Below are 24,077 nucleotides of genomic sequence, written 5' to 3' on the forward strand. Positions count from 1 at the left end.
CTACAGTCGCCCTGGGTATGGACAGGGGTAGCGTGTCCCTGTTAGTGCTCTTAGAGATCTCAGCGGCTTTTGATACCATTGACCATGGTATCCTTCTGGAACGCCTGAGGGAGTTAGGTATTGGGGGCACTGCGCTCCAGTGGTTCCGTTCCTACCTCTTGGGCAGATTCCAGATGGTGCAGCTGGGGGATGTGTGCTCTGATAAAAGGGCACTTACATCTGGTGTCCCTCAAGGAGCCATTCTGTCCCCCATGCTACAGTCCGTCCTCGCCTTACGTGGGGGATCCGTTCTGGATCCCTCCGCGTAAGGCGAATTCCTCCTATGCTCGAGCTCCATTGGAAACAATGGGGCTTGTGCGCGGCGGCGCGGGCGCAACGGGCACGTGCGCCCATTCAATTGAATGGGACGCGCCGCCCCTTCCGCCCCGCGCGCATGCCGCAGCTTGAGCGCATACGCTCAAGTCCGCGTATGGCACGCCCGCGTATGGCGCGGGCGCACTGTATTTAACATTTACATGAAACCGCTGGGAGAGATCATCCGGAGACACAGGGCGCGGTGTTATCAGTACACTGATGACACCCAAATATGTTTCTCTGTGTCTCCGACTGATGCAGTGACCAGGGATGGCATCTCTCCTCTAGATGCCTGTCTGGAGTCAGTAATGGGCTGGATGAGGGAAAACAGACTCAGCTTGAATCCAGAGAAAGCGGAAGTACTCGTGATAGGTTCCCCTGGCCCGGGAATGGAGATTTGTCCACCTGTCCTGAATGGGGTCATGCTTCCCCTGAAGGACTCAGTTCGCAGTCTGGGGGTGCTTCTGGACTCGTCGCTCCACCTTACATCTCAGGTGGATGCGATAGTCAGGAGCACTTATTATTATTATTATTATTATTATTATTATTAACCTTTATTTATAAAGCGCTGTAAATTTACACAGCGCTGTACACTTGTTATCAGCTTTGGCTGATACGCCAGCTGCGACCCTTCCTAGGCCAGGGCGATCTTGAAATGGTGGTACATGCTCTGGTGACCTCTCGGTTGGATTTCTGTAACGCGCACTACATGGGGCAACCCTTGTACCAAACCCGGAAGCTTCAATTAGTGCAGAATATGGCAGCTAGGTTAGTCACTAGATGCCCCAGGACTAGCCACATAACACCTATTCTGCAAAATCTTCATTGGCTGCCCATTTGCTTCCGAGCCCAATACAAGGTGTTGGTTATTACCTATAAAGCCCTAAATGGCTTGGGCCCAGGGTACTTGGAGGACCGCCTCTCCCCATATAATCCGCCCCGCGCTCTCAGATCGGCCGGGAAGCAGTTGTTGAGGGTTCCTGATACAAAGTACACCGTGACTGCACAAAGGGCATTTTCCAACTCGGCCCCGCAGCTTTGGAACTCTCTTCCCGGCGAGCTCCGCTTGGTTACCTCCCTTGACCTGTTTAGGAAGAAGCTGAATACCTACCTCTTCCAACAGGCTTTCCTCTAGGCTGTGATATCTGCTCTCTCCCCGTTACACTAGCACTTTTGAGCTAGCTATTGTTGTGGTTTTAATGTTTGTAATTTTTATCTTGTTTTTAAATATTGATGTATAGTTTGAGATTTTATAATGTAGATACTGTTGTAAATTGTACATTGTTTAGTACCTCTGTTGTAACCCGCTTTGATCTCCCTGGAAAAGCGGGCTATAAATAAACAGTATTATTATTATTATTATTATTATTATTATTATTATTATTATAAATTGGGAACAACTTGAAGACACACAACAACAACAACAACAACAACAATAAAGGTTAATAATAATAATAACAACAACAGATTATGGTTAGGATGTCAAAATCAGTAACTTCAGCTTTCAAAGGCACTAGTCTTAAACATTAGCTGAATGGACTTTCAGGGTAGTTGTTGTGCCTAAGCTACTTAATTGCTTATATTTAAGGAAAGTTTTCCATTTAAATAATGCTGTGGTTGGTTCACAGTGCACATGTGTAGAAAAGAGAAGTTAATGTCTTAGAATAGTTTGAGTAAAAACATCTTCCATAAAGATGTATTCATATTAAATCATGTATCCACAGTGGCTATAAAGATGCCCCAGAAGATCTCAGGGGAAGGTAGTAAAAATGTGCTTAGGATCAGAGAGTCCAGTTTAAAGCTCAAGCCAATTAGGGATTGTACTGTTATTTTTTCCCTCATAGTTCTTTGTTGGAGCTTTGTGGTTTTTATGTATATTAAGGATTCTGTAGTCAACCACTTTTCCCTATTTGCCAAGCCTAGGGTACCCTTTTTCTCCCTCCTCTTTCTTTTTCATTGCATCCTCATCTCAAGCCTGTGTTTATCCAACAGTAACTAAATCAGCTTTATATCAACAGGCTATTTATTCAAGATGGATAAATGCTAGGTGAATTCAAAATAATTAGGTTTTATTATAATAATAAAGATTATTTTAGTTCACTAGGTTATTTGGCATTACAGAGGGTGAAATTTTAACATGTCAAAATTAGTTTCTTTGTTCAAAGAATCACTACTGAGTATTTCTTAGCCTCTGCATTTTTCAAATACATTGTTCACTTTTAGCCAATTTCTTCTTTGCACAGAGATTGCTGGGAAGCACAGAGTTCAAGATAACTAGGTTACCGAATGAATAGCAAGGAACAGAATGAGGTTCATTCCAGGTTTTTACCATAATCTCTAGATACATAATTTCATTTCTTCCCTTGCCCTTATCTTTTCATCTAATGCCTGGAAGGTCAAATCTGCTTTATGCTGCTGAAGGGACTTACATATGTTATGGGTGAGCTTTAGCAAACAGCTTATACAAGAATTGAGAATTCTCTCTTGAAAATACAGTAAGCTTTCCCTTTATTTTTTCTTTGCTTAAGTTTGGTCACAGATGGCTAGAATTGTAAAAAAAGAAAAGAAAGATGGCTCCTGCACAATGTGTCATACTATATTGGTATTATGAATTATTCTCTGAGGTCGGTTATCTCCCCAGTGATCTTTTTCTTGTGTGTTTATCTGTCTCCACTTTTTTACCCTTTACACATTTAATTCTTGCCCAGTATGTTACTCACTGAAGCTGATCATTTTCTCTAGAGTATCTAAACAATGCTCACTGTTGAGTTCAGCTCTCCTGCTTTACTGATATCTCAAATGCTCCTTCATCAGGAATATGATTCAAACCTGGCTTTCCATGGTTCATTTCCCTCCAAGAATATTCCTTCCAAGACTTCCTGCACTAAATAAACAAAACATAGTGAGACCTCTGCCTACAATTTCACAGACAAAGTCAATGAGAAATTTCATCTTAAAATGTCCATGCTTTGTGCATTCTGAAATGGTTATTGCTTAGTAATGCTGCTTTGACCTTTGCAGTGTTCTGTAATTTGATCCTTCTGTTCACCTTTTTATTCCACGTTTCTTGCATGTTAAGTATCTCTATGAAGTGAGTAGGAATGTCAAATACAGTCACAGTGGGTTGCAGTGTTAAGTAGGTGACAAGTGAAATTCCCACGCCCTTACAAAATTTTCATACAATTTCTGTGTAAATTAGCCTGAATTCTTGAGAAATAAGGAAAAGCTGTTTATTAGTACTTTGTTAGTTATACAAAAATTATTAATCCTTTCTTAGCTAGACAAAGAGTATAATTATGACAGCAGTTATCCTATGTGCTGAACATTGTGCCTTTTGTTGAGACTAAAATGTGGCTCCATCCCCAAAGGAATATAGCATATTTGTCCGGACATTGGACGGTACAAGATACATCCTAAGTGACATTTGCCTTCTTGAGCTATGCTGCTAAAATAAATCATATTACTGATTATTAACATTTGTTGAAAGGTTTGCCACTTTGACTGATTGAGGAATGATATCTATTTCTGAAACCTCAGTCAACAAAGGACCTGTAATAGTTTGGAAAAACAGGAAAATCGAGGTGATGGTTTTTCACAGATTTGAGAAATATGGAGTACTGCATGGTTGCCTAACTGAACATTAATGCTACCTCCTGAGACCATATATGAGTTTGTGTCATTTGACCTTGTAGCAATCTGATTTAAGATCCATTGTGTACTCATCATATCAAAAACAGCTGATGATGGTTGTTACTATGTATCATCAAGCATGCTTTGACTTGTGGTGAATCAATGAATTAGATGATTCTGTGAAAGATTTTGTTGTACTTTGGACACACCACGAGAAGTAAAGATTAGAAAAGGCAATGATGCTGGGAAAAGTGGAGGGCAGCAGAAAGAGAGGAAGACTGCATGCTAGGTGGCTAGACTCAACAGGGAGTCCACGGGCCTGAGCCTGCAGGACCTGAGCAGAGAGTTAGAGGATAGGAGTTCTTGGAGATGTCACATCCACAGGGTCCCTATGAATCAAGCTCAACGTGAGGGCAGCTAACAACAGCAACAATGCTGTAGTAGAGATTTACAGTGGGACCTCGATATCTGTGGACTTGCCATCTGCGGATATGAGCTTCCATGGACAGCAAGCCTACACTGTCCCCAATGGTGGTGTGTGCACCCAGCCACACCACCATGGGGGACAATGGGACTGAAGTCGTCCCTCCCTCCTTCCCTCTCTTCCTCCCCCTCTGAGTTTTCTGTCTCAGGCTTGGCTTTGGGGGCGATTCACAGGCGGAGGCTGCAGGGAGATGGAAATGGGGCTGGGGCTTGGGTGTCAGAGCACCCCACCCCCAGGCCCAGCATCCAGGCTCCAAGACTCAAGCCCGGCACCTGCTCTGACTCCCACCAGACAGTGAGGATCCAGCCTCCAGCCCCAAACCCAAGCCCAGGGCAGAAGCCTCCGAGGAGAATAATAAATAATAAATAAAACTTTTATTTCTATCCCGCTTTTTGTCAAGACAATCAAAGCGGCTTACAACATTTAAAATACAACAATATAAACAAGATGCCCCCCCCCTTTAAAAAGAATTAAGAGAAGGGAAGGGGAAGGAGGTAGGAAGGAGGGAGGGAGGGAGGATGTCAGTTCCATTGTCCCCAAAAGTGGTGCAGCTACATGGCCACACAACCTCTGGAGTCAATGGGACTTGAGCATCTGTGGATTTTGGCATTTTGGAGTGTGTGTGTGTGTCCAGAACGGATCCCCCGTGAATACCAAGGTCAGGCTGTATTTTCTTCTTAGGAACAACACCAGCAGGTAAATAAGTTGTTCTTCACTCAACCAGGCTATGAATCTCAGAAGCAGTTAATTTCACTGGATATTAGGGGAGCCAACAGAAAACCAAGTTCATCACAATCAAGTGGCAACTAACTTTTCCCCAACTGATAAAAAGAAAAATAGCCTATCAGTGTAATAAAATGAATAATGGCTTTGAGAAGGGTTACCTGGCAAATAAATGAGCATTTATGAATATTTTACTGAGACACTTGATAATATAAACCACTTCTGAACAATTTTTATGTCAAAAGCCTTGATTGATCTGTTTTAATGCTGTGTCTTGTTTTTAATATGTATTGTATTTTTTGTAAATGTTGTACACCGCCCTGATCTGAGGAAGGGCGGTATAGAAATAAAATTTTTATTATTATTTTATTATTTATTTATTAATTCAACATGTTTCCTGTTCTACTGATTCTGGTTCAAAATGTCAGAAAACTAATATTTAATATGTTTCAGTTAAGTAAGTAGACCATAATTGTTGGAAGATTTTTGCATTCTCTTTTCCCCTCCTTAGATAGATAGGGATTTCCTGCATTCAGACTCCTCTCTCTCATTCAAACTAAGCATGTGATTTCAGTATTTTTGTTTCCTTACTAAAGGCTGAAGTCTTAGGAAACTTAAATTATACTTAGGGCATTTTAAAGGGGTTGAAGGGTTAAGCTCATCCTTGTGTGACCCCAACACTGGAAAGGTAATTAAATGCTTAGTGGCAAATCGCTCCACTTATAAAGAACACATTTAGCCAATTTTGTTAGAAGAAACAGGCCACAACTTTTATTGGTTACCGCTGCTAATAGGCTCAACATTAACATGCCTGGTGCTTCCTGCTCTTTCCAATGCCTGCACAATTTGCATGGAGTTCAAGAAGCCCAAACCACCATGCCAAAACATGATGCCTCCTTGCTCTATTTTACCACAAGCTTGTAAAGCAAATCCCTGTTAAGTTGTGGGACACTGATTTCAAGCAATGCATTTTAAGGGGGTAGCTTCAAAATGGATGGAAAAACACATTATGTTTAATTTCTCAGAGCACACACAGCAATTATGGTAGATATATATTTAAACATCTGAGAATTCTAACTAGTCTACATGTGTGTAATCCATACTTTAATAGTGTAAATATAGATATCTGTTGACTCATAGTTGTTCAACACAGCTTATTTCCAGGAAACTGTGCATAGGTTTACAGCTTTTATGTTGACTTTAGAAACACTGAGTTTTTCCATAAGTGTGGCACTATTGATTCCTAATAGAAAGTTACACATAATAGGTCCCAAACCCATTAGCCTTAATAACATCAAAAATAATGTTCATTTTGATATTTTGACATTCAAAGTCAAAACCAGGGTTATAGCAGATTGGTGTCCATTTTACTATGTGGTCTGAAAGATGTACAGACAGGAGTTGAAATGATATATGAAAAGATCCTATAATCAGAAATGTTTACCTTCACAATTTTTTTGTTTGCTGCTGTTTTTCTCTCTAGTGCTCTTGCTTTGGCACATCCCAACCTTTCTATGTTTCTTCTGCCAGGTTTTTTTTGAACTGAACGGTAGGAGTGGCAACCAATGCTGAATTGGTTCACAGCACTAATTGGCTATGCCACAACATATAAGAGAACAAGGAAAGCCAATTAGGGTGAATGCTTCCAGTGTCAGCATTGCCTTCACTCAGTATGGACAAACTATCACCCTGTTTCAGAGCTGTCCCTGAAAAATCTCTGAAAGGGGAGATGCTGTGTACTTCTCCCTTTAGCCAGAAATGTTTCTGGAAAGGACTGCTTTTTCGTTCAGTCTTTTTTCTCAGAACTGCATTGTTGTAATAAAAAATACTGATGTAAAATCTTAATTCTGTCCACTAGACAGAAAATGTTGTTAACTCAGGAGCATAAAAATATGAATCATCACTCTCATGTCCTTTTTTTACAGGAGCTGCAAAGAATCCATCCTCCTTACTGTTATTCAGCCTTACCCTGTAAGTAGTCCTTATGCTTTTTGGAATTAGTTTCCTAGCAACATTTACCATCTTTGTCTGCTTATTTTCTCAGTGTGTCTCTTCCTTATCTGTATAACCAATAGCAAAAGTGAAGCACACACTGTGTCTTTGAGAATAAATGTGATGATTATAGGCTACTCTAGACAGAAATGGTACAATGAATGTGCACTTTAAATAAATATGGATATTTCCCAGCCTGTATGAAGACTATTTCTTGTGGACAAAAAAGTCCAGACTGAGCTCTGTTCCAAAACTTGTTAAGCAATCTTTGCTTTTGTCGTCATCATCATCTTCTTCTTCTTCTTCTTCTTCTTCTTCTTCTTCTTCTTCTTCTTCTTCTTTGTGTCATTTCCTAAAATACTGTATCGTGTGTACGGACACCTCCATTATATTCCTTTACCTGCACTTTTAAAAATTCCCAAAATTTTGTGGCAGGCTGCTCTTGGCATTGATTCTGTCCAAACAGCCTCTTATTGGCTAGAAACTAGCTTAAGTTTAAATAAGTAATAGAGTAAAATGAATAGTGAGATGGGTTTTTTAGTCTTCCTTCAAGGGCGCCACACAAGATTTAATTTAATTAATATTTAAAAGTTCAGCTCTGCTGTGCAGGTGATTGAGGCAGTCAGTGGAGAGCACCATTCCCTCCTGATGCCACCCATATTATACTGCAGAGCTACCATTATGGGCAGCTCTAGAGAAATGGCTATTCTTATAAGGAAAGCAAGGAAGAATCTGGTGCTGGCAGCCATAACCATCACCAGAGCAGCCCAAAGGTAAGGGAAGAAAGGAGGCTACTTATTTTTTAGCTATTTCGAATCCCTGGCTCTGAGGAGCCATTATACCCCAAACCCCATGAAACAGGTGAGCTGGAGAATCACCTGTGCCTTAGCTTAGGCAATATCTTTGATATCTTTCATCACTTCTCCTATAGCCTTGGCTTTGACAATCCCTTAGAGCCAAAGGTTATTAGCCAGTCAAATTCTGTAAGGAAGTAGGAAATGTGCATCTGCAACTACATCTCTTTCTCAATCTCTCTCTCTCTTTCTACTTTGCTGCCTCTTTGAGCTATTTTGACAATTGGTGGGAGTGCCATCAGCCTCCCCACCTCATCAATCAATGCCAGGTGTAGATCTGTCATCACCATGACCATCAATGGCTGGTAGGGCTTTTCCAGCACAACAGAAATGGAGGGACTGGCTGGCTGGTTGATTGTGTGCTACCAGCATGAAGGAACATGCAGGCAACGTGAAGGCACCTGCCACTGTGCAATATGTGTATGGAGGGTATGTGTTGCTGAAACCTTCAACACAGACAGTGAACAGTGACATTCTGACCAAAAAAAGGAGTTGACTGTCTAAGATACAGGTACACCCTGATTTTCTCCATTGCTGCTTTCCAGACATTGGATTTGTCCTCTCTTTCCCTTTAGCCTTATTTACACATTCCTTTCCTCTGGCAGATAATCTATATTTACATGGAATATTATCTGCACTCTGTGACAAAACTGTAATTTTGATCGCTATAAGGAAAGGAAGAAAGGAAATCTGACTCAGATCTCAGAAATTATTATGCAAAATTCTCCTAGGAGGGAATTGTCCTTCATGCTTGGCCAGCTCCCTATTTAAATGGTAATGACATATTTTCATGTCTTTCTCCTGTACCTTCTCCATGTAGCTAAAGCCACCATCAGGAAATAACTCACCAAATTATTTTGCTAGTATAGATTTACCTGTGGCTTGAAGTATCCATATTTGGATACAACTTGTTCCTTTTCTTTCCCTTTCACCCAAATAAATGAATTAATCACTAAGACTAAAAGGGGAGTTCTGCTGAAAATGTGCAAGTTAATATATGAGACTTAAACATATTGCCCGCTTGATAATTTAGTTTTGAGAAGTTCATCCCACATTTTCTTACTTAGGAATGGCGCTGATTGTTCTGTTGTTGTGTATAATATAGGAAACAAATATATACAGCCTGCAGCAAAGCTGTGTGCTTCTTGAAGAATAGCTAAATTCAATCAGAGAAGTAAATGTTATAAATTTTATTCTTGCTCCAATGCCAGGCTACTTATAATTAAATGCTATTTATTTCCCACACACATTCATTCTCTTGAGAGGTTGAATGCTGAACCAGTAACTGGATGTGTACTCAAAATGAACTGTTATTTGATTTTTTTAAAGAACAGAATTACACTAAAAAAGTGCAAGTATAAGCAAACTGAGCTGGCTACTTCGGCTTTCAGATGCAGTCTCTAGGGTATTTATAGCATCTGTACTATTCAAACCTACTGAAAGAGTAGACAGCATTACCAAATAACCCCTATCAGTGGTGTGTGTCCATTTTTCAGATCTTATTATTTTGTACTAAGGCGCGTTCCAGACGTGCAAAAAGGACGTACTAGTTATGTACTAAGGTTAGGAAAGGGCATCCTTTCTGGATGCCCTAACCCTAGTACATACCTAGTACATACAAAATGGCGGTGCCCATTCTACATGGGAACCGCCATTGGGACGTCATGACCGCGCCACCTCCAAAGCGGTGCAGAAGTGACGTCCTGGTGCCTAGGGTGCCCTTTCGGCGGCGCTGGAAGGAGCTCTGAAACGGAGCTCCTTCCAGGTTTGTGTTGCTAGCGCAGCCTTTACACGGCTATGCTAGCGACACAAAAGAGAAAAGGTCCACTCAGCCCCATTCTCTTTTCCCCCGCTGTGTCGGGGTGTCCTTGGGGCTTGAAGCCCCAAGGACGCCCCTTTCAGGCCACGAGGAAGCGGCCTTTTGCCGCTTCCCCGCGGCCTGGAAAGCAGCAGATCGGGGCCTCAGAGGCCCCAATCTGGCAGGGAAAGGGGCGGGAACAGGCCACCCCAAAAGGAACAGGCCGCCCCAAAACCGCCTGAGTTTTCTTATTGTCTTCAACAAATAGTACCACTTAGTACAAGGAATAAAACATTCTCTCATTCTTTCAATGTCTTGTCCTCAGTGCCTTAGGCCCAAAACAGATGGGTGGACCTGGCACAAATGATGCCAGCATGGCCCCCCTGCAGTTTTTTTAGCCCATCTGTTTCTGGCCTATATAGCCAAGCAGGATAGGAAATCCAGATTGGACATGCAAGATTTTCTGGCAACGTATTGCAATAAGAAGAGTGGCACTCAATATGGCTAAGAAATAATTGACCACCAGGCTGCAGATTTTTCTTTGGGTGAAGTATTATTGGGTGGATATTGCTAGCTGGCAAGTTGACTCGGATAGCTTTGTAATTTGGTTCAACTTGGATGATATATGGCAGGAGTGGGATTTGTAGAGTCTTCAAATTGTGTTGAACTGCATCTCTCAGTAAACCTTACCATTACAGCCAATGGTGAGAAATACTGGGAGTTGCAGTCCAACAAGATCTAGAAGGCCACATAATTCCCACCTCTGATATAGAAAAACCAGAGGTCATTTTCTTGGTGTGTAGTGGGGTAATCAGTTTCTCAGAACTACTTTCTTTTCCCATTTACCTTCTTGTTTGCAAAGTACAGACACTTAGAATTAAAATATGATCTCTCCTGTAGGGTGGGGATTGCAAATTATCTCATGAAGAAGTGTTTATTTCACTAGATATGAAAGAAATAGGCTTTTCAGAGCTTGGAAAGTTACTTAATGAAGAATGGGTAGAATGGTACACCAAAGCTATCCATAACCAAGCAGTTCAGTTAGGATGGCATCACCATGGCATTTTATTCCTTCTCCTTAAAAGGAACTTTGCAAGTATGTTGGGGGGGGGGGGGGTGAATTCCCTGGTGGAGAAAAGGTATAAAGGCAGCCCTCCATATCTGCAGATTCCAAATCATGGATTCAACCGTCCACAGTTTCAAAATATTCAAAAGAAAATTCCAAAAAGCATATACTGATTTTATCATTTTATATAAAGGACACCACTTTACTATTTCACTGTATATAATGACTTGAACATCCATAGATTTTTGTATCTACAAGGGGTTTTGTAACTAGACCCTTGTTGATACAAAGGGCCTACTATACTCTGCTTTGACTAGTTGTATAAGTATGCTTGTTACCAATGCATCACTAAATCAACTGGCTGAAACTAACACTATTAATGAATTACAGTACTTAGGCTGTGTGCTGAACATAATTCACTCAGTGTCTTCTAGATTAGTTTTGCTTAAGCTCATTCATTCCAAGTTTAATTACAACCAAAGCAAAATACACTTCTTTTGTATTTCCTGTCAGTCTAATAAATCTTCCCCAGGTTAATTCAAATGTCATCTGTTCTGATAAGAAAAGGATTCTGGAGCTTAATCACTTCAAGCCCTTTCAAGTTTCACTTTTCCATGGCAGTTTATTTGATTATCCATTGAAAACAGTTTGTTTCATGAATGGGATATCATTGCAATGTATTCTTTTCATAGGTTGAAACATGTTTCCAATTAGTTCATTTATCTATTGTGCTGTGCATTCAATTTTTGTGAATGAAGTTGAACTTGCTGACCTGATAAATTGTAATTCTGGATCCCTATTACATTTGCAAAGCTATCTTGCTCTGAAGAAGCAGAATGAGCAAGTCTTTTCTCCTTTTTAAGTGCCTGTCATTGAAACCCTTTCAGTCATTGACAGGAATTTTACTGGAAAATTCAACATTTATAAAGATATGTGAATTACAGACATAGGCTGTATCCACACTACAAAATTAAAACTGTTTGATGCTACTTTAACTGCCATGACTCTTATCCTAGAGAATCCTGAGATTTATAGTTTGTTGTGGTACCAGAGCTCTCTGATAGACCAGGCTGAATACCTCACCAAACTACAAATTCCAGGATTTGTTTTGTTTTAATATTTAATATCTCATAAGCCACCCTGAGCCTAACATTTTAAAAAAAACCATAGTATGATATAACTATAGTTGAAATAACAGAAGCCATTAAAAATGTAACAATGGGAAAGCTCTGGGTCCTGATGGCTTTAATTCTTTATACTACAGAATCATAGAAGAACAGTTAATACTATTTCTTCAGCAGGCAATGAATGCAATTAAGAATGAAAGTATGCCACCAACATGGAAAAACACAAATAATACTTCATAAGAAACATTGTGATCCACTACAGCTAAAAATTACAGACCAATCTCACTGTAAAACACCAATGATAAAATCTTTACTTCAATATTAATGGACAGATGGAAGCGAATATTACAATGGATCCACAAGGACCATTGTGGGTTCTTACCCAAAAGACTGTTGAGACTTAACATAAGATACATCCTAGATTTGACTGAGCATTAAGAAGCTCACAATTATAAGAAATTAGCTTTGATTTTTATTGACATAGAGAAAATATTTGATAACATTAGCTGGCTATTTATGTTCAAAATTTTACAAAGAATTTAAATAGGTGACAAATGAATGAATTGATTAAAAGCAATTTACTCTTTATAGGCAGCATAAATTATAATCAAAGGAGAAAAAACTACCCCAATTAAGATCCAAAAAAGTACTAGACAAGGCTGCCCACTATCTCCTTTTCTTTTTTTAGTTATCTTGGAAATTGTCAGTAGGATAAGGTTTTCTAAACAAACTTGGAGCATTTGCCAACAACTTAGTGATTTTCATTGGAGACCCAGGGACTAGTAAAGATAGTTTAATGAATGTACTGCAAAACTTTAAAAGATCTTAGGCCTAAAAAATAACAATGACAAAACAAACATATTAGCAAAGAACATGTATAAGGAGGAAGAATTGGAGCTAAGCAAAAAAAAAAAAAAAAACTGGCTTTAAGATCACTAAGAAAATAAAATATTTAGGTGTTGAATTAACTAAAAAGAATTCAGATTTGTTCTAAAACAATTACAAACAATTATGAAAAAATTGAAGGGAGGAATTAATGAGGATTAATAAATTGGAAAATGTGAGACTATCATTATGGAGTAAGATATCCATTATTAAAATGAATGTCCTACCAAAATCTTATTTTTGTTCCAAGGAATTCCTGTAATTCACAATGTGATTCCATTCAATGAATGGTAGAAGGATATATATCTCTTTCCATTGATCAGGTAAAAGGAAAGGGGATGTTTATTTTTGCCTAACCTTAAATTATGGTATGAAGTATGAATTTTAGATTATAGTCTGATGTGGATTAAAGACTGGGTGAATTTAAAGGGTAAAAGACTTACTTAGAAAATTCTAATATGATGGCATGCTTACTTGTATTATGACAAAGAAAAATATATTGTGGCTAATAATTAATAATGAATATGAAGTAGTTTATTTAGTGACATACATAGTATTAATGTCTAAGGATGCATTTTATTTCCACAGTCATTTTTATTGTAGCAGCCTCATTCTCAATGAATGTTTGAAAGTAGGACCCTCCATAAAACTGAACTTTTCTCTGACACTTTTAATTATTAAATGGAAAATTAATATTTCCTTTATGTAAGCATGGATGCATACTGCAATATACTATATTATATAATATAGAATAGTAGCAAATAATATAATATACTGACAGTATTAGCCACAGACTGGATTGACATGATGTGATGTATTTTGAAGATGTATGGGTGGTGGATAGTTGTATAGATGGTAGGTAGGTGGTCCAATTGTCTGCTTCAGAACATTAAGGATTTGGTCACCTATTCTGACAATGTTTCTGTTGATAGTATTGAAACAGTGGACTTCAGGCACTCTTGACTTGCATACCATCTAACATTTCATTAACAAAAACAAGGACCACGTGGCCAAACAACATTAGGGTGTGGACAAGATGGCAAATGTTATTAATAATGAATAACAAGCTTGGAGAGGCTGCAGCAGTCTGCTTATGTATAAGCCTACTGGGAAGAGCAACCTTCAGCCTTGGCTCTTCTCTCTCCTCTATTGTTATCAGACACTAGTGCAAATTAATAGTAAGCCATGTTTTTGGTACTGAGAGATTTATAAGGCATACAGGTGAGATTAATGTATTTATTACATTATATACGTTTGAACAGTGACACTTCACTACTTGGTGGTGTTTCTTTTAACTTCCCACATTCATGCTGTCATCAGCAATTTGCCTCAAAACTTGCAGTCCTCGCTGGTCAACACAAAAATGTTTTTACTGGCTTTGAATATAGCAGTTTGTTAATGATTTTCTTTGTTTCAGTTTTACAATTACAGAGTACTAATTAGGCTGATTTTATTGCAGACTCTATCTTAGAGACTACATAAATACTTTACATTTCCTGACAAATACATTACTGAAATGTAAATACCTCCTGCTTAAGGTCATTAACTGAAAATAATGTCTTCTAGCTAGCTAAAAATAAATGCTTTTTAACAAATGAACTGACCGATCTGTGAGCCGTTAATCACTGTTATATTCATATTACAAATATGAGGCATTAAAATGGAAATTGCTTCTACTGATCAATTTGAGTTTTATGACTGGCCTTATATAGTTTAGACATTTGAGCTGCAACAATTATTATTAAATATGGGTTTCATAAGAGAAAAATTATATTCTTATATTTAAAAATATGAAGAGTCCAAGCATTAAAGGGATACTGGAATCAACATTCTAAAATAGCATTCAACATTTTTCCCAATCAGTGGTGAAAATTTTAATCACTATTTTAATCTTTAGTGTGAAATAGGATGGGATTGCTGGAGTGGGTCAGTGAACTTAAATCACTTAATGTGATCACAGGCTAGTACCATGTCAGATCTATAGTCATCATAACGAAATCAAAACTTTACTTGTTAAACCCTTCAGTGGGATAGAATTTCACTAAAATAAATAATACTAAGGCCCAGTACAGACTGATGGTATGTGCCGGCCTGGGGCCGAAATTAGGGCTCGGGAGACTGGAGCATCCGCACACTCCCAAGCCCTATCATGCTGTCCACCCACCATCTTTGCCACCGCCATTTACACAGCGCACACAATGATGAAGTGTCTTGTGCACCACATCCAAGTGGCATGGCACACAAGAGCCATTACTGCACCACTCCAGGGCGCTAATGGCACCTCGGCAGCAGTGGAGAAAGGAGCCGCATTTCACAGCTCTTTTTTCCAGGCGCATTGTGGCCTCATCTGTATAGGCCCTTAGTTCCAGAGGCCCTTAAATTAATCCCCCCCCCCCCATGAAATTTTCCTTCATTCTCTAGATTTCTAGCATTGCTGTAACTCATAACACAAGCATTTAGAAACTCATAGAAAATGTTATGGAAGGTTACCAAAGAAATGTGAACATAGCAGAAATAAGGATTGGAGGTATGAAGAATTTTTAATGTCTCACTATCTGCAATTATAGAATTTGGAAGACAGAAGGAAAATTTCATTTGGGGAGCATAATGCCTATGAGGGGGTCAATTCCTTTATCTCCCTCCTATAGCAACATTATAGATGCACAAATTCAGTATATCAGAAAGCAGAGAAAGTGTTATGTAGATGCACCCCTAGTTTGAGATATTGGGATTGTAACAACAACAAATATTTTTGACAGATTGTATGTTACTTTTACCTGCTATATCAATGGTTCTCAAACTGTGGGGTGGGACCCCCAGGGGGCACAAGACTTGCTCAAGGGAAGTATTGGACTTGGAGGCCTTGAGCCCTCCTCTGCTTCCTAAAGTTTTTCTGTCCTGAAGGGGAAGAGAAAGGCAAGGGAGATGCTTGGACCCTCTGCCAGAGAAAGTAGGGGAAGAACTGTTTCCCTACAAAGTTTTAAAATATGAATATACATGAATGTGTGAACAAAAATATGCACACTAAACAAACAAAATATTTGTATTCATATTCAGGGGGGTCATGTCTGCATGTAGATGTAAAGGGGGTCACAAAGGTAAAAAGTCTGAGAACCACTGTGCTATGTGATAGTTTATGAAATAGTTTTAAAACAGTACAAGAATACCTTACAAGAGTGCTGTCCAAGGATATGTCACAAGGAACAGAGGGAAACTGAGGGCTTGAACAGACTGGCTAAAATAAAGCTTCTTCGGGTCACTTTGGAGGTATGCTGTTTAAATGACACACACATCTTAAGAGGTGCGGCTTTTGGACTCTTAGGACTCATGCATCATTTAAACAGCATACCTCCAAAGTGGCCCGAAGCAGCTTTATTTTGGCCTGTCTGTTTGGGCCCTGAGATATCTCTGCTATCTGAACCTGTATCAAATACATATTTTAACACATAGGTCTGCAAGTATTCTTTGTGTAGTGCTAATACAGGTGTATACTTAAAATAGTATGATATAAAACTGTCTCACAAGTAGTTTCCCTGATTGTAATTGAAACTCATGGATACTAACATCAGAATTGGTGACTTGAGCAATGTGACTGTAGGGTTCGCAGCATAAGAACAAAACATTTTGATGTACTTGGGTATGTAATGGAAATATTTCTGTTCCAATAACTTTACATTTTTGATATTAAAATGTATTTAATAAAGGGAAACCATGGTGCTACTTAACAACAGCCATATTCCACTCATTAGCAAAACAGTTGACAGAATACGTTGACCTTTTGTCCAACCAGTGAGAAAAGGTTGCAACTTGGAATTTCTTACTCTTATTTTACTCTCTCTCTCTCTCTCTCATTCTTTCTCTCATTAAAGGGCGTAAAAAACCCTGCCCATTAGAGAACAACAGCTTGTTTTCTGACATGTTTGGACTACAATTTTCTAAATGAGACAAAAGGGTGATATATGGTGTTAATTATACATTCTGCCACTCATAGTATAATATGTAGCTTTCACTGATCTTGGCAAATTATTAACCAGTCTCTGAGGATACTTTTTCTGAAATAGTTAGTTTTACTGTTAATGAGCACAAATTGGTATTGATCAGGTGAATCATAGAAGAGGTTGTGAGATAAAACACCAGTCACATGAATTGTTCCCCATCCTTCCTTCTTTTCTAGTCTCCTAAATCAGCGTTTATCAGTGCTGCAAAAAAGGCCAGGTTGAAGTCCAATCCTGTTAAAGTGCGATTCTCAGAAGAGGTCATTATTAATGGCCAGGTTTCAGTGAGTACAAAGAAAAATATTTTCTTACCAGTAGAAAACTTGCATTCTTTCTTAATTTCTGTGTAGAGCTTCATAAGACAAAATGAAATAATTGTATTACTTACACTGTGCACAAGCATTGCATTCATTTTAGAAGGAAATAATAGGTGAATCCATGGAAGACTCAAAGGGTTTGTTTAAATATACTATTCATGATATGGTTCGTTATGTCCCTCCATAATATGTAAATTATTCCTATAACATAATTTTAAAGCATTCTATATTATTAGAGTTTAGAAAAGTTTATTTTCTGGACTTATGACTCCCAGAATTTCCAACAGAACTGCTGGTAGATTCTAGGAGTCATGGTCCAGAAAATCAACTGTTCTAAGCTCTGTCTTTTCAATATCTTTTTCACAGGGGTCTTGATTTTGAAAAGAATATTGTTCAGACAAGCAGAGGTGAGGGAGAATGGTTGGATCAGCCCTAAGCAATGTTCACAGACTTTTCAAAAGAGCCACTGAGGGACAGGAACGTGTGCTGCATGCACGTGTGGGCCATACAGGGGCTCTCTGGAATAAGGAAGTGTTGGAAAAAACATAACAGCAACAGTCTTGTTCCCTGAGATGCTTTAATAATTTAAAGAAATCTGTTATGAAACCAAGGACACGATGAAATGTTTGGTTCTTGGTAAGGTAAACAACATCTCAGGATGAATATTTCATAGGTATCTTCTTCTAATAAAGGAGCAGTGGATGCTTTACTTTAAAAGAAGTTTTTTCCCCGTTTTGTCTTTGGTTTCTTTGGATTTCAGCTTTGAAATCATGCCCTTGCTCCTTTCCTGTGAAGAACAGACAAACAGTAATTAGCAAGTTCTCTATTATTTATTTCCTCCTGTTCCTTGTCCTTTCTTTAATCTAATTCCTTGCAACGTTTACTCTCAGTTTTTGGTGTGTATTTTTAACTTTCTGAAAGAAGTGTGACACAATAATTTCCATGCTGTGTCACACCAGTGGTCCCTTTAGCTTAGCATTCTGTCCCTTGGCAGTGGCAAGCCAAAGATGCACAGAAGAAAACAAGCATATGGATATTTTATTTTATTTTATTGCAAAAGGGATCCCTTATCCTTCTTGGATGATTTTTATTTGATGAGCACATGCTCTCCACACAAATATTTTAAAAAGTCTTACATGATCATATTGTGTAGAAGATAATAAAATATAAGCTTTGTAAAATCTGACGCTGAATCTTTCATTAGCATTTTGTAGCCTAATGAGTAATCAGTATTAGGCTTTTAACAACTGAAGCTGAGGGACAGTTCAAATGTCATTTCTCCATGGGTAGGGCAACAAAAACAGCTCAGAATTAGGGTTAAAACATAATAGTGGGTTTTGCTTTGTTGAATCAATATATTTGATTCAGATGTCAGTAGGCTACTGTAGCTCTATTCAGGTGAATCAGAGATTTAGACTAATATTTAAGTTTTATGTTATGAAAACTCTAATTCCAAATTATTATTCTTTTAACAGGAAACAGTAAAAGATAACTCACTTCTTTTCATGCCAAATGTTCTGAAGGTATATCTTGAAAATGGGCAAACCAAATCTTTTCGCTTTGATGGCAGTACATCAATAAAGGTAAGTTGACTGCTCAGAACTATTAGCATATGTTACTACCTGAAATACTATAATAATAATAATAATAATAATAATAATAATAATAATAATAATAGATATAGACCACCAGAAGTCTCCACATGAAACTACTTTATTGGAATGGACATTTAAATTTTTCACAGTAAAACTCATTTACAGGAGCCTAACCTACCCTCCAAGGTTCCCTCATAGCCAATTTTGTGGAGGAGGAATTGAAGACCTAATAAAATTTGAACTGTTTTTATTCTCATAAAATCTAATGTGGTATTAGTGACCCAAAAATACAGGGTGATCATTTTAATGACCACAGCTTAATTAAAATTAAATGGACATATGAAGTTATGATATGCTGCCAAAAAGTCGTCATAGTTTGCCAGCAGAATGCAAAGCCAAACTCAAAGTGTTGGTTGCTTATTTAGTAACATGAAATCTGTTCAATTATATGAGCATTATGTATGTTAGGATTATATCAATTTAGATTTTTAAAATTGTTTACTGCTTCCTTTAGTTTTGTAAAATATTTCACAGGCTGATTAACAAGGTGAAACTTTAAGGTCTGCTTGCTAATTTGAGAAGACAGTTGAAAGAGAAAGCTGTTTTGACATATCCAAACAGCAATTTCCTGCATGATCTGTTTTCTACCCAATATTGCACAAGGAGTTTATGCAGTCCACACAATGGTACATTGTCACAATGTAATGTACTATTCCTGCATTTTATCTCAAAAATGCTAGTGCCTCATTACAGCGTTATGCTTCTGAACAAGTCAGAGGTGGATACACTATTTCCCCGAAAATAAGACATACCCATCAAATAAGCCATAGTAGGATTTCTAAGCATTTACGCAATATAAGCCATACTCCAAAGATAAGACATAGTGATAGGCCCGGTGTGGAACAGAAGGGGGCGGGAAGGGAGCGGAAAGATTGGGGCCAATGGTTCTAAAGGAAATGGAGTCGCAAGAAATTCAGGATGGAATTCCGGGTTTCGAGATCCCATCCAAGGATCCCATCCAAGGAGCCAGAGCTAACCCTCCACTCTCCACCTGGCTCCACCCTGACTCCCTGATCCTTCTCCCCACCTTGGATGTATCCTGAGAGGCAGCCAAGGTGGAGGGTTAGCTCTGGCTCCCTGAGACTCCTCTCCATCATGCATCCAGCATGGGAGTGGAGGTGCCAAGGAGAAAAGGAAGAAGGGGTTCCTTTAAACCAGATCCAAGATTCCAGTAATTGCCTCCAATCCAGGTTTTTATGGAACCCCAGTGGCCAAATGGCCATCCCTGGGCTCTCAAAGGGAAGCCTGGAAGGAGGGCTTTCAGGGGAGGACTCTGCCTGGTCAACCTTCCTCCAGTGAGTCTCTTTTACTCGCATCTGCTTACTTTATTGCCCCATGTATAAGTCTACCTAGCATTTTGGAGTTCATTTTGGGCATAAATTTCTTGACTTATAGTCGAGTATATATGGTAGACTTTGATGCAAGGGGCAGAGATAGGTTTTAGTGAGCTGTGCTGAGAGTTTTGTGAAGGTTCTTTTAATAATAATAATAATAATAATAATTTATATTCTGTGATTTTTAGTTTTGTGAGATATTTAGTCTTCAATGTCACAGAGCTCTGGTCCCACAACAAACTACAAATCCCAAGATTCCAAAGCACTGAGCCATGGCAGTTAAAGCAGTGTCAAAGGACATTATTTCTGCAGTGCAGCTTAGACTGAAATCAACAGATTGGTTTGATGTTTCCTAATATAGGACATTTCCTCTAGTACTCTCTCTATATCAGTGATGGCGAACCTTTTTCAGTTTGTGTGCCGGGGGCGGGGCTTCTACCCCCAGGATGGGGGCTGGGTGCCGGGGCGGGGCGGGGCTTCCGCCCTCCAGGGGCAGGGCTTCTGCCCCTTTTCAGAGGGAGGGAGCCTCTGGCTCCTCCCCCGGCATTTGCCGGCCCCTGAGGGTCCCTCCTGGGGCCGTCAGAGGCCGGCAAAAGGGCTGTGGAAAGGGAGGAGGAGGAGGCCGGGCACACGTCCCAGCCTCCTTCTCCTCCTTCTCCTTGGCCTTTCGCTCCCCGTCAAAGGGCTCCACGGAGCCCTTTGGCGGGGAGCGAAGGGAAAGGGAGGAGGAGGAGGCTGGGCACGCGTCCCAGCCTCCTTCTCCTCGGCCCTTTGCTCCCCGTCAAAGGGCTCCACGGAACCCTTTTGAGCGGAACGAAGAGAAAGGGAGGGGGAGGAGGCCGGGCACGCGGCCCAGCCCCCTTCTCCTCGGCCTTCGCTCTGCGCAAAAGGGCTCCATGGAGCCCTTTCAAGTGGAGCAAAGGGAAGCCGGGAGAAAAGAGGGCTGGGAAGAGGAGACAGACGCGCACGCGCCTCTGTCTCCTCCTCCCAGGCGCCATTTTCTGGCTTCCCGCTGTCTCAGAGAGACAGCGGGAGGCCTGAAAATGGTAGGGAGGAGGCAGAACGGGCACGCGCCCGTTCCACCTTTTCCCTCGCCCTGTGCCTGGCGAAATGGCGCCGCATGCCACCCGTGGCACACATGCAACACCTTCGCCATCACGGCTCTATATATTTCTCTCACCTTTCAGATTTCACTGAACTTACTTGGGCTAACTTCTGAGTGGACATCCCTCTGGTATGGGATTGTACTGTAAATGTTTAATGCTTTAATCTTCGCAGGCTAAAAATGAGTTTGTGAACTGATATTCTTATATTCAGTAATAATTGGCAAGTGTTGATAATGACCTAAACATCCTTCAGAGAGAAACTGTCTTTATGGATGAATGGTCAGTTCTGAATGAAATCAGAACTGCATTTAGGTAAATTGATATTTGTCATTTTAGATAGAATAGCTCTAATCGAAAGTTAGAGGTTGATATGAAAGATTATTTGAAAATCTCTACCCAAATATTTCCTAATAGAAAAATAACAAGGACCTTGTTATAGAAAATAAAGTTATTTTAGAAAAGTTGTTGTTGTTGTTGTTAACTGCCTTTGAGTTGACCTCAACTCATGGTGACCCTGTGGATGAGACATCTCCAGGATCCCTTCTACTCAGTTGCTGCAGACTCAGGCCCATGACTTCCCTGATTGCATCTAGCCATCTGGCATGTGGTTTGTCTCTCTTTCAATCTTCAACCTTTGCTAGCTTTATTGTATTTTCTAATGATTCATGCCTTCTCGTGATGTGGCCAAAGTACAACAACCTCAGTTTTGTCATCGTGGCTTCCAGGGAGAGTTCAGGCTTGATCTATTCAAAAACCCATTTGTTTGACTTTTTGGTTATTCATGGTATACTCAGCACTCTTCTCCAACACCTCTCAAATTATTTGATTTTTTCCCCTATCCACGTTCTTCTCTGTCCAGCTCTCACATCCGTACATGGTTGTGGGGAATACAATAGCTTAGAAGATTCTAACTTTACTGTCCAATTATATATTTTTGCACTTTAGGATCTTATATAGTTGTTTTCATAGCTTCTTTCCCCATTCCTAGTCTTCTTCCAATTTCCTGACTGCAGACACCATTTTGGTCAATATTTGATCCTAGGTACAGGAAATTTTTAACTAGTTCAGTTTTCTTGTTGTCTAGGTTGGGTTTTATGTTGATCCTACCTGGTCATTATTTTTGTTATCTTTGGTGCTTTACAAAAAGCAGATTCTTCTTGAGGCGCAGTTGTGATGCTGCAAGGCGCCAATGGCACACTTGCAGCGTCACAACCACGCCGCGACGTGTAGACGTTAAGCATCCATCACGTCAAAATGGCTGCGCCCATGTGTATATGGCACCGCCATTTTTACGCCCCCAGTACATACTAGGGGTGAGGCCTGATTGGACGCTGTGTCCTCGGCCAATCCCTAGTACGTACTGGGGGCGGAGCAAAGGCCTGTATGTAATGGGCCTTTGTGTGCAGCAGCAAGCCTGCCTTTGCACTTTCTTCTTTAACTTTCCTTAGTAAATGTTCCATGTCTATGATGTTTTCTACTGGCATTATGGTGTCATCCACATATTCCTTCCTTCTGTTTTCACTCTTTCTTCTTCTGTGTCTAGTTCTGCTCTTTTCTACAAGTTGAACAAATAAGATGATAGTATGAAGCCTTGTCTGACCCCTTTCCCAATTGAAAACCATTGTGTTTCTCCATATTTTGTTCTAACAGTAGCTTCTTGTCCTAATTACAGATTCCTCATCAGGACTATTTTTTACATGCTTTCAATAGTAATGATTTATAATTATTAGTGACCATGATTTTGGGTGAAGTGGGGCAGGGACAAAGTTTATGGAAATATGACCGTAAAAATGAACTTAAGTTATAGTTCCCTCTCTTCTTTATAATAGTTAGTGCAACACAATTCACAATATGGGGCATCATCCCCATCATTCTGAATGTATGTGTGTCTCCCCTCTTGCCATATTGTATCATTTAACTAAACAGAAGGGGCTGAGTAGTGAACAATATGATGATGTAGTATTGTGGTGAATAAGACACAGAGTGGTGATCCTCTCACATTGTGAAGAATTTTCTGTTCTCATCAGAGTCTGTGAGAAGATGTAGGAGCAGGAAGATGCCATGGAAGCTAAATGAAAAACATATTTTGACAATAGACATTTGAAAGTCAAAACTGAAATGTCATTGCAAGTATTGGCTGTAATCCAGCAAGAATCGATTTTGACTAAATGACATTGAGTAGAATTTCACCAAGTGTCTTATTGAAACTAGGGAAGAAGTTGGATGGAATTGATTTAAATCTCTGTTGTTTTGAGTAAGCCACATAGAGTTCAGTAGGGCTTATTCTCAAGTGAGTATAGGAGTATAACCTTAGGATGTAAAAGGCTGCATTTTCATACTAACTTGACAGCAAGACTAGTTGAACTTAATAAGACTTAGAGTAAACATACATAGAACTGTACTGCCAACCACAAGCTTGTTTAGATTCATTATCTGAGACCGAGTTCTAGAAGTTTGAGAATACATGGCTGGGGGAAAATGGTTGTGTGGCCAACTTGTGAACACTTGAAAGTTCAACCATAGCATTTAGTGCTACATAAGCTAAGAATTTAAGGTATAAAATGGTAGGTCCCAATGTAAGATTTCTGTTACTTTATTTACTTTTCAATCTTCTTTTTTCAAGGATGTCATCTTAACGCTTCAAGAAAAGCTGTCAATTAAGTGTATTGAACACTTTTCCCTGATGCTGGAGCAGAAGACTGAAGGGTCTGGAACCAAACTTCTCTTGCTACACGAACAGGAGACTCTAACTCAGGT

At 39.6% G+C, this 24,077-nt stretch overlaps 1 protein-coding gene across 8 annotated transcripts in view; it reads left to right on the top strand.

The window, feature by feature from the left end:
* Positions 1–24,077, top strand: part of FRMPD4 (FERM and PDZ domain containing 4) — a 370,005-nt gene that overhangs the window by 317,646 nt on the left and 28,282 nt on the right. For all 8 annotated transcript variants that reach the window (XM_089511611.1, XM_089511613.1, XM_089511615.1 and 5 more), the window contains 4 exons: positions 7,117–7,162; positions 17,088–17,192; positions 18,701–18,808; positions 23,944–24,075. In XM_089511611.1, coding sequence (XP_089367737.1) covers positions 7,117–7,162; positions 17,088–17,192; positions 18,701–18,808; positions 23,944–24,075 — 391 coding nt within the window. The remainder of the gene's footprint in view (positions 1–7,116; positions 7,163–17,087; positions 17,193–18,700; positions 18,809–23,943; positions 24,076–24,077) is intronic.

The sequence above is a fragment of the Sceloporus occidentalis genome, unplaced genomic scaffold (assembly GCF_023333645.1).
Source record: "Sceloporus occidentalis isolate IW3139 unplaced genomic scaffold, rSceOcc1.0.p SCAF_2, whole genome shotgun sequence".
In the NCBI taxonomy this organism is placed as follows: Eukaryota; Metazoa; Chordata; class Lepidosauria; order Squamata; family Phrynosomatidae; genus Sceloporus; species Sceloporus occidentalis.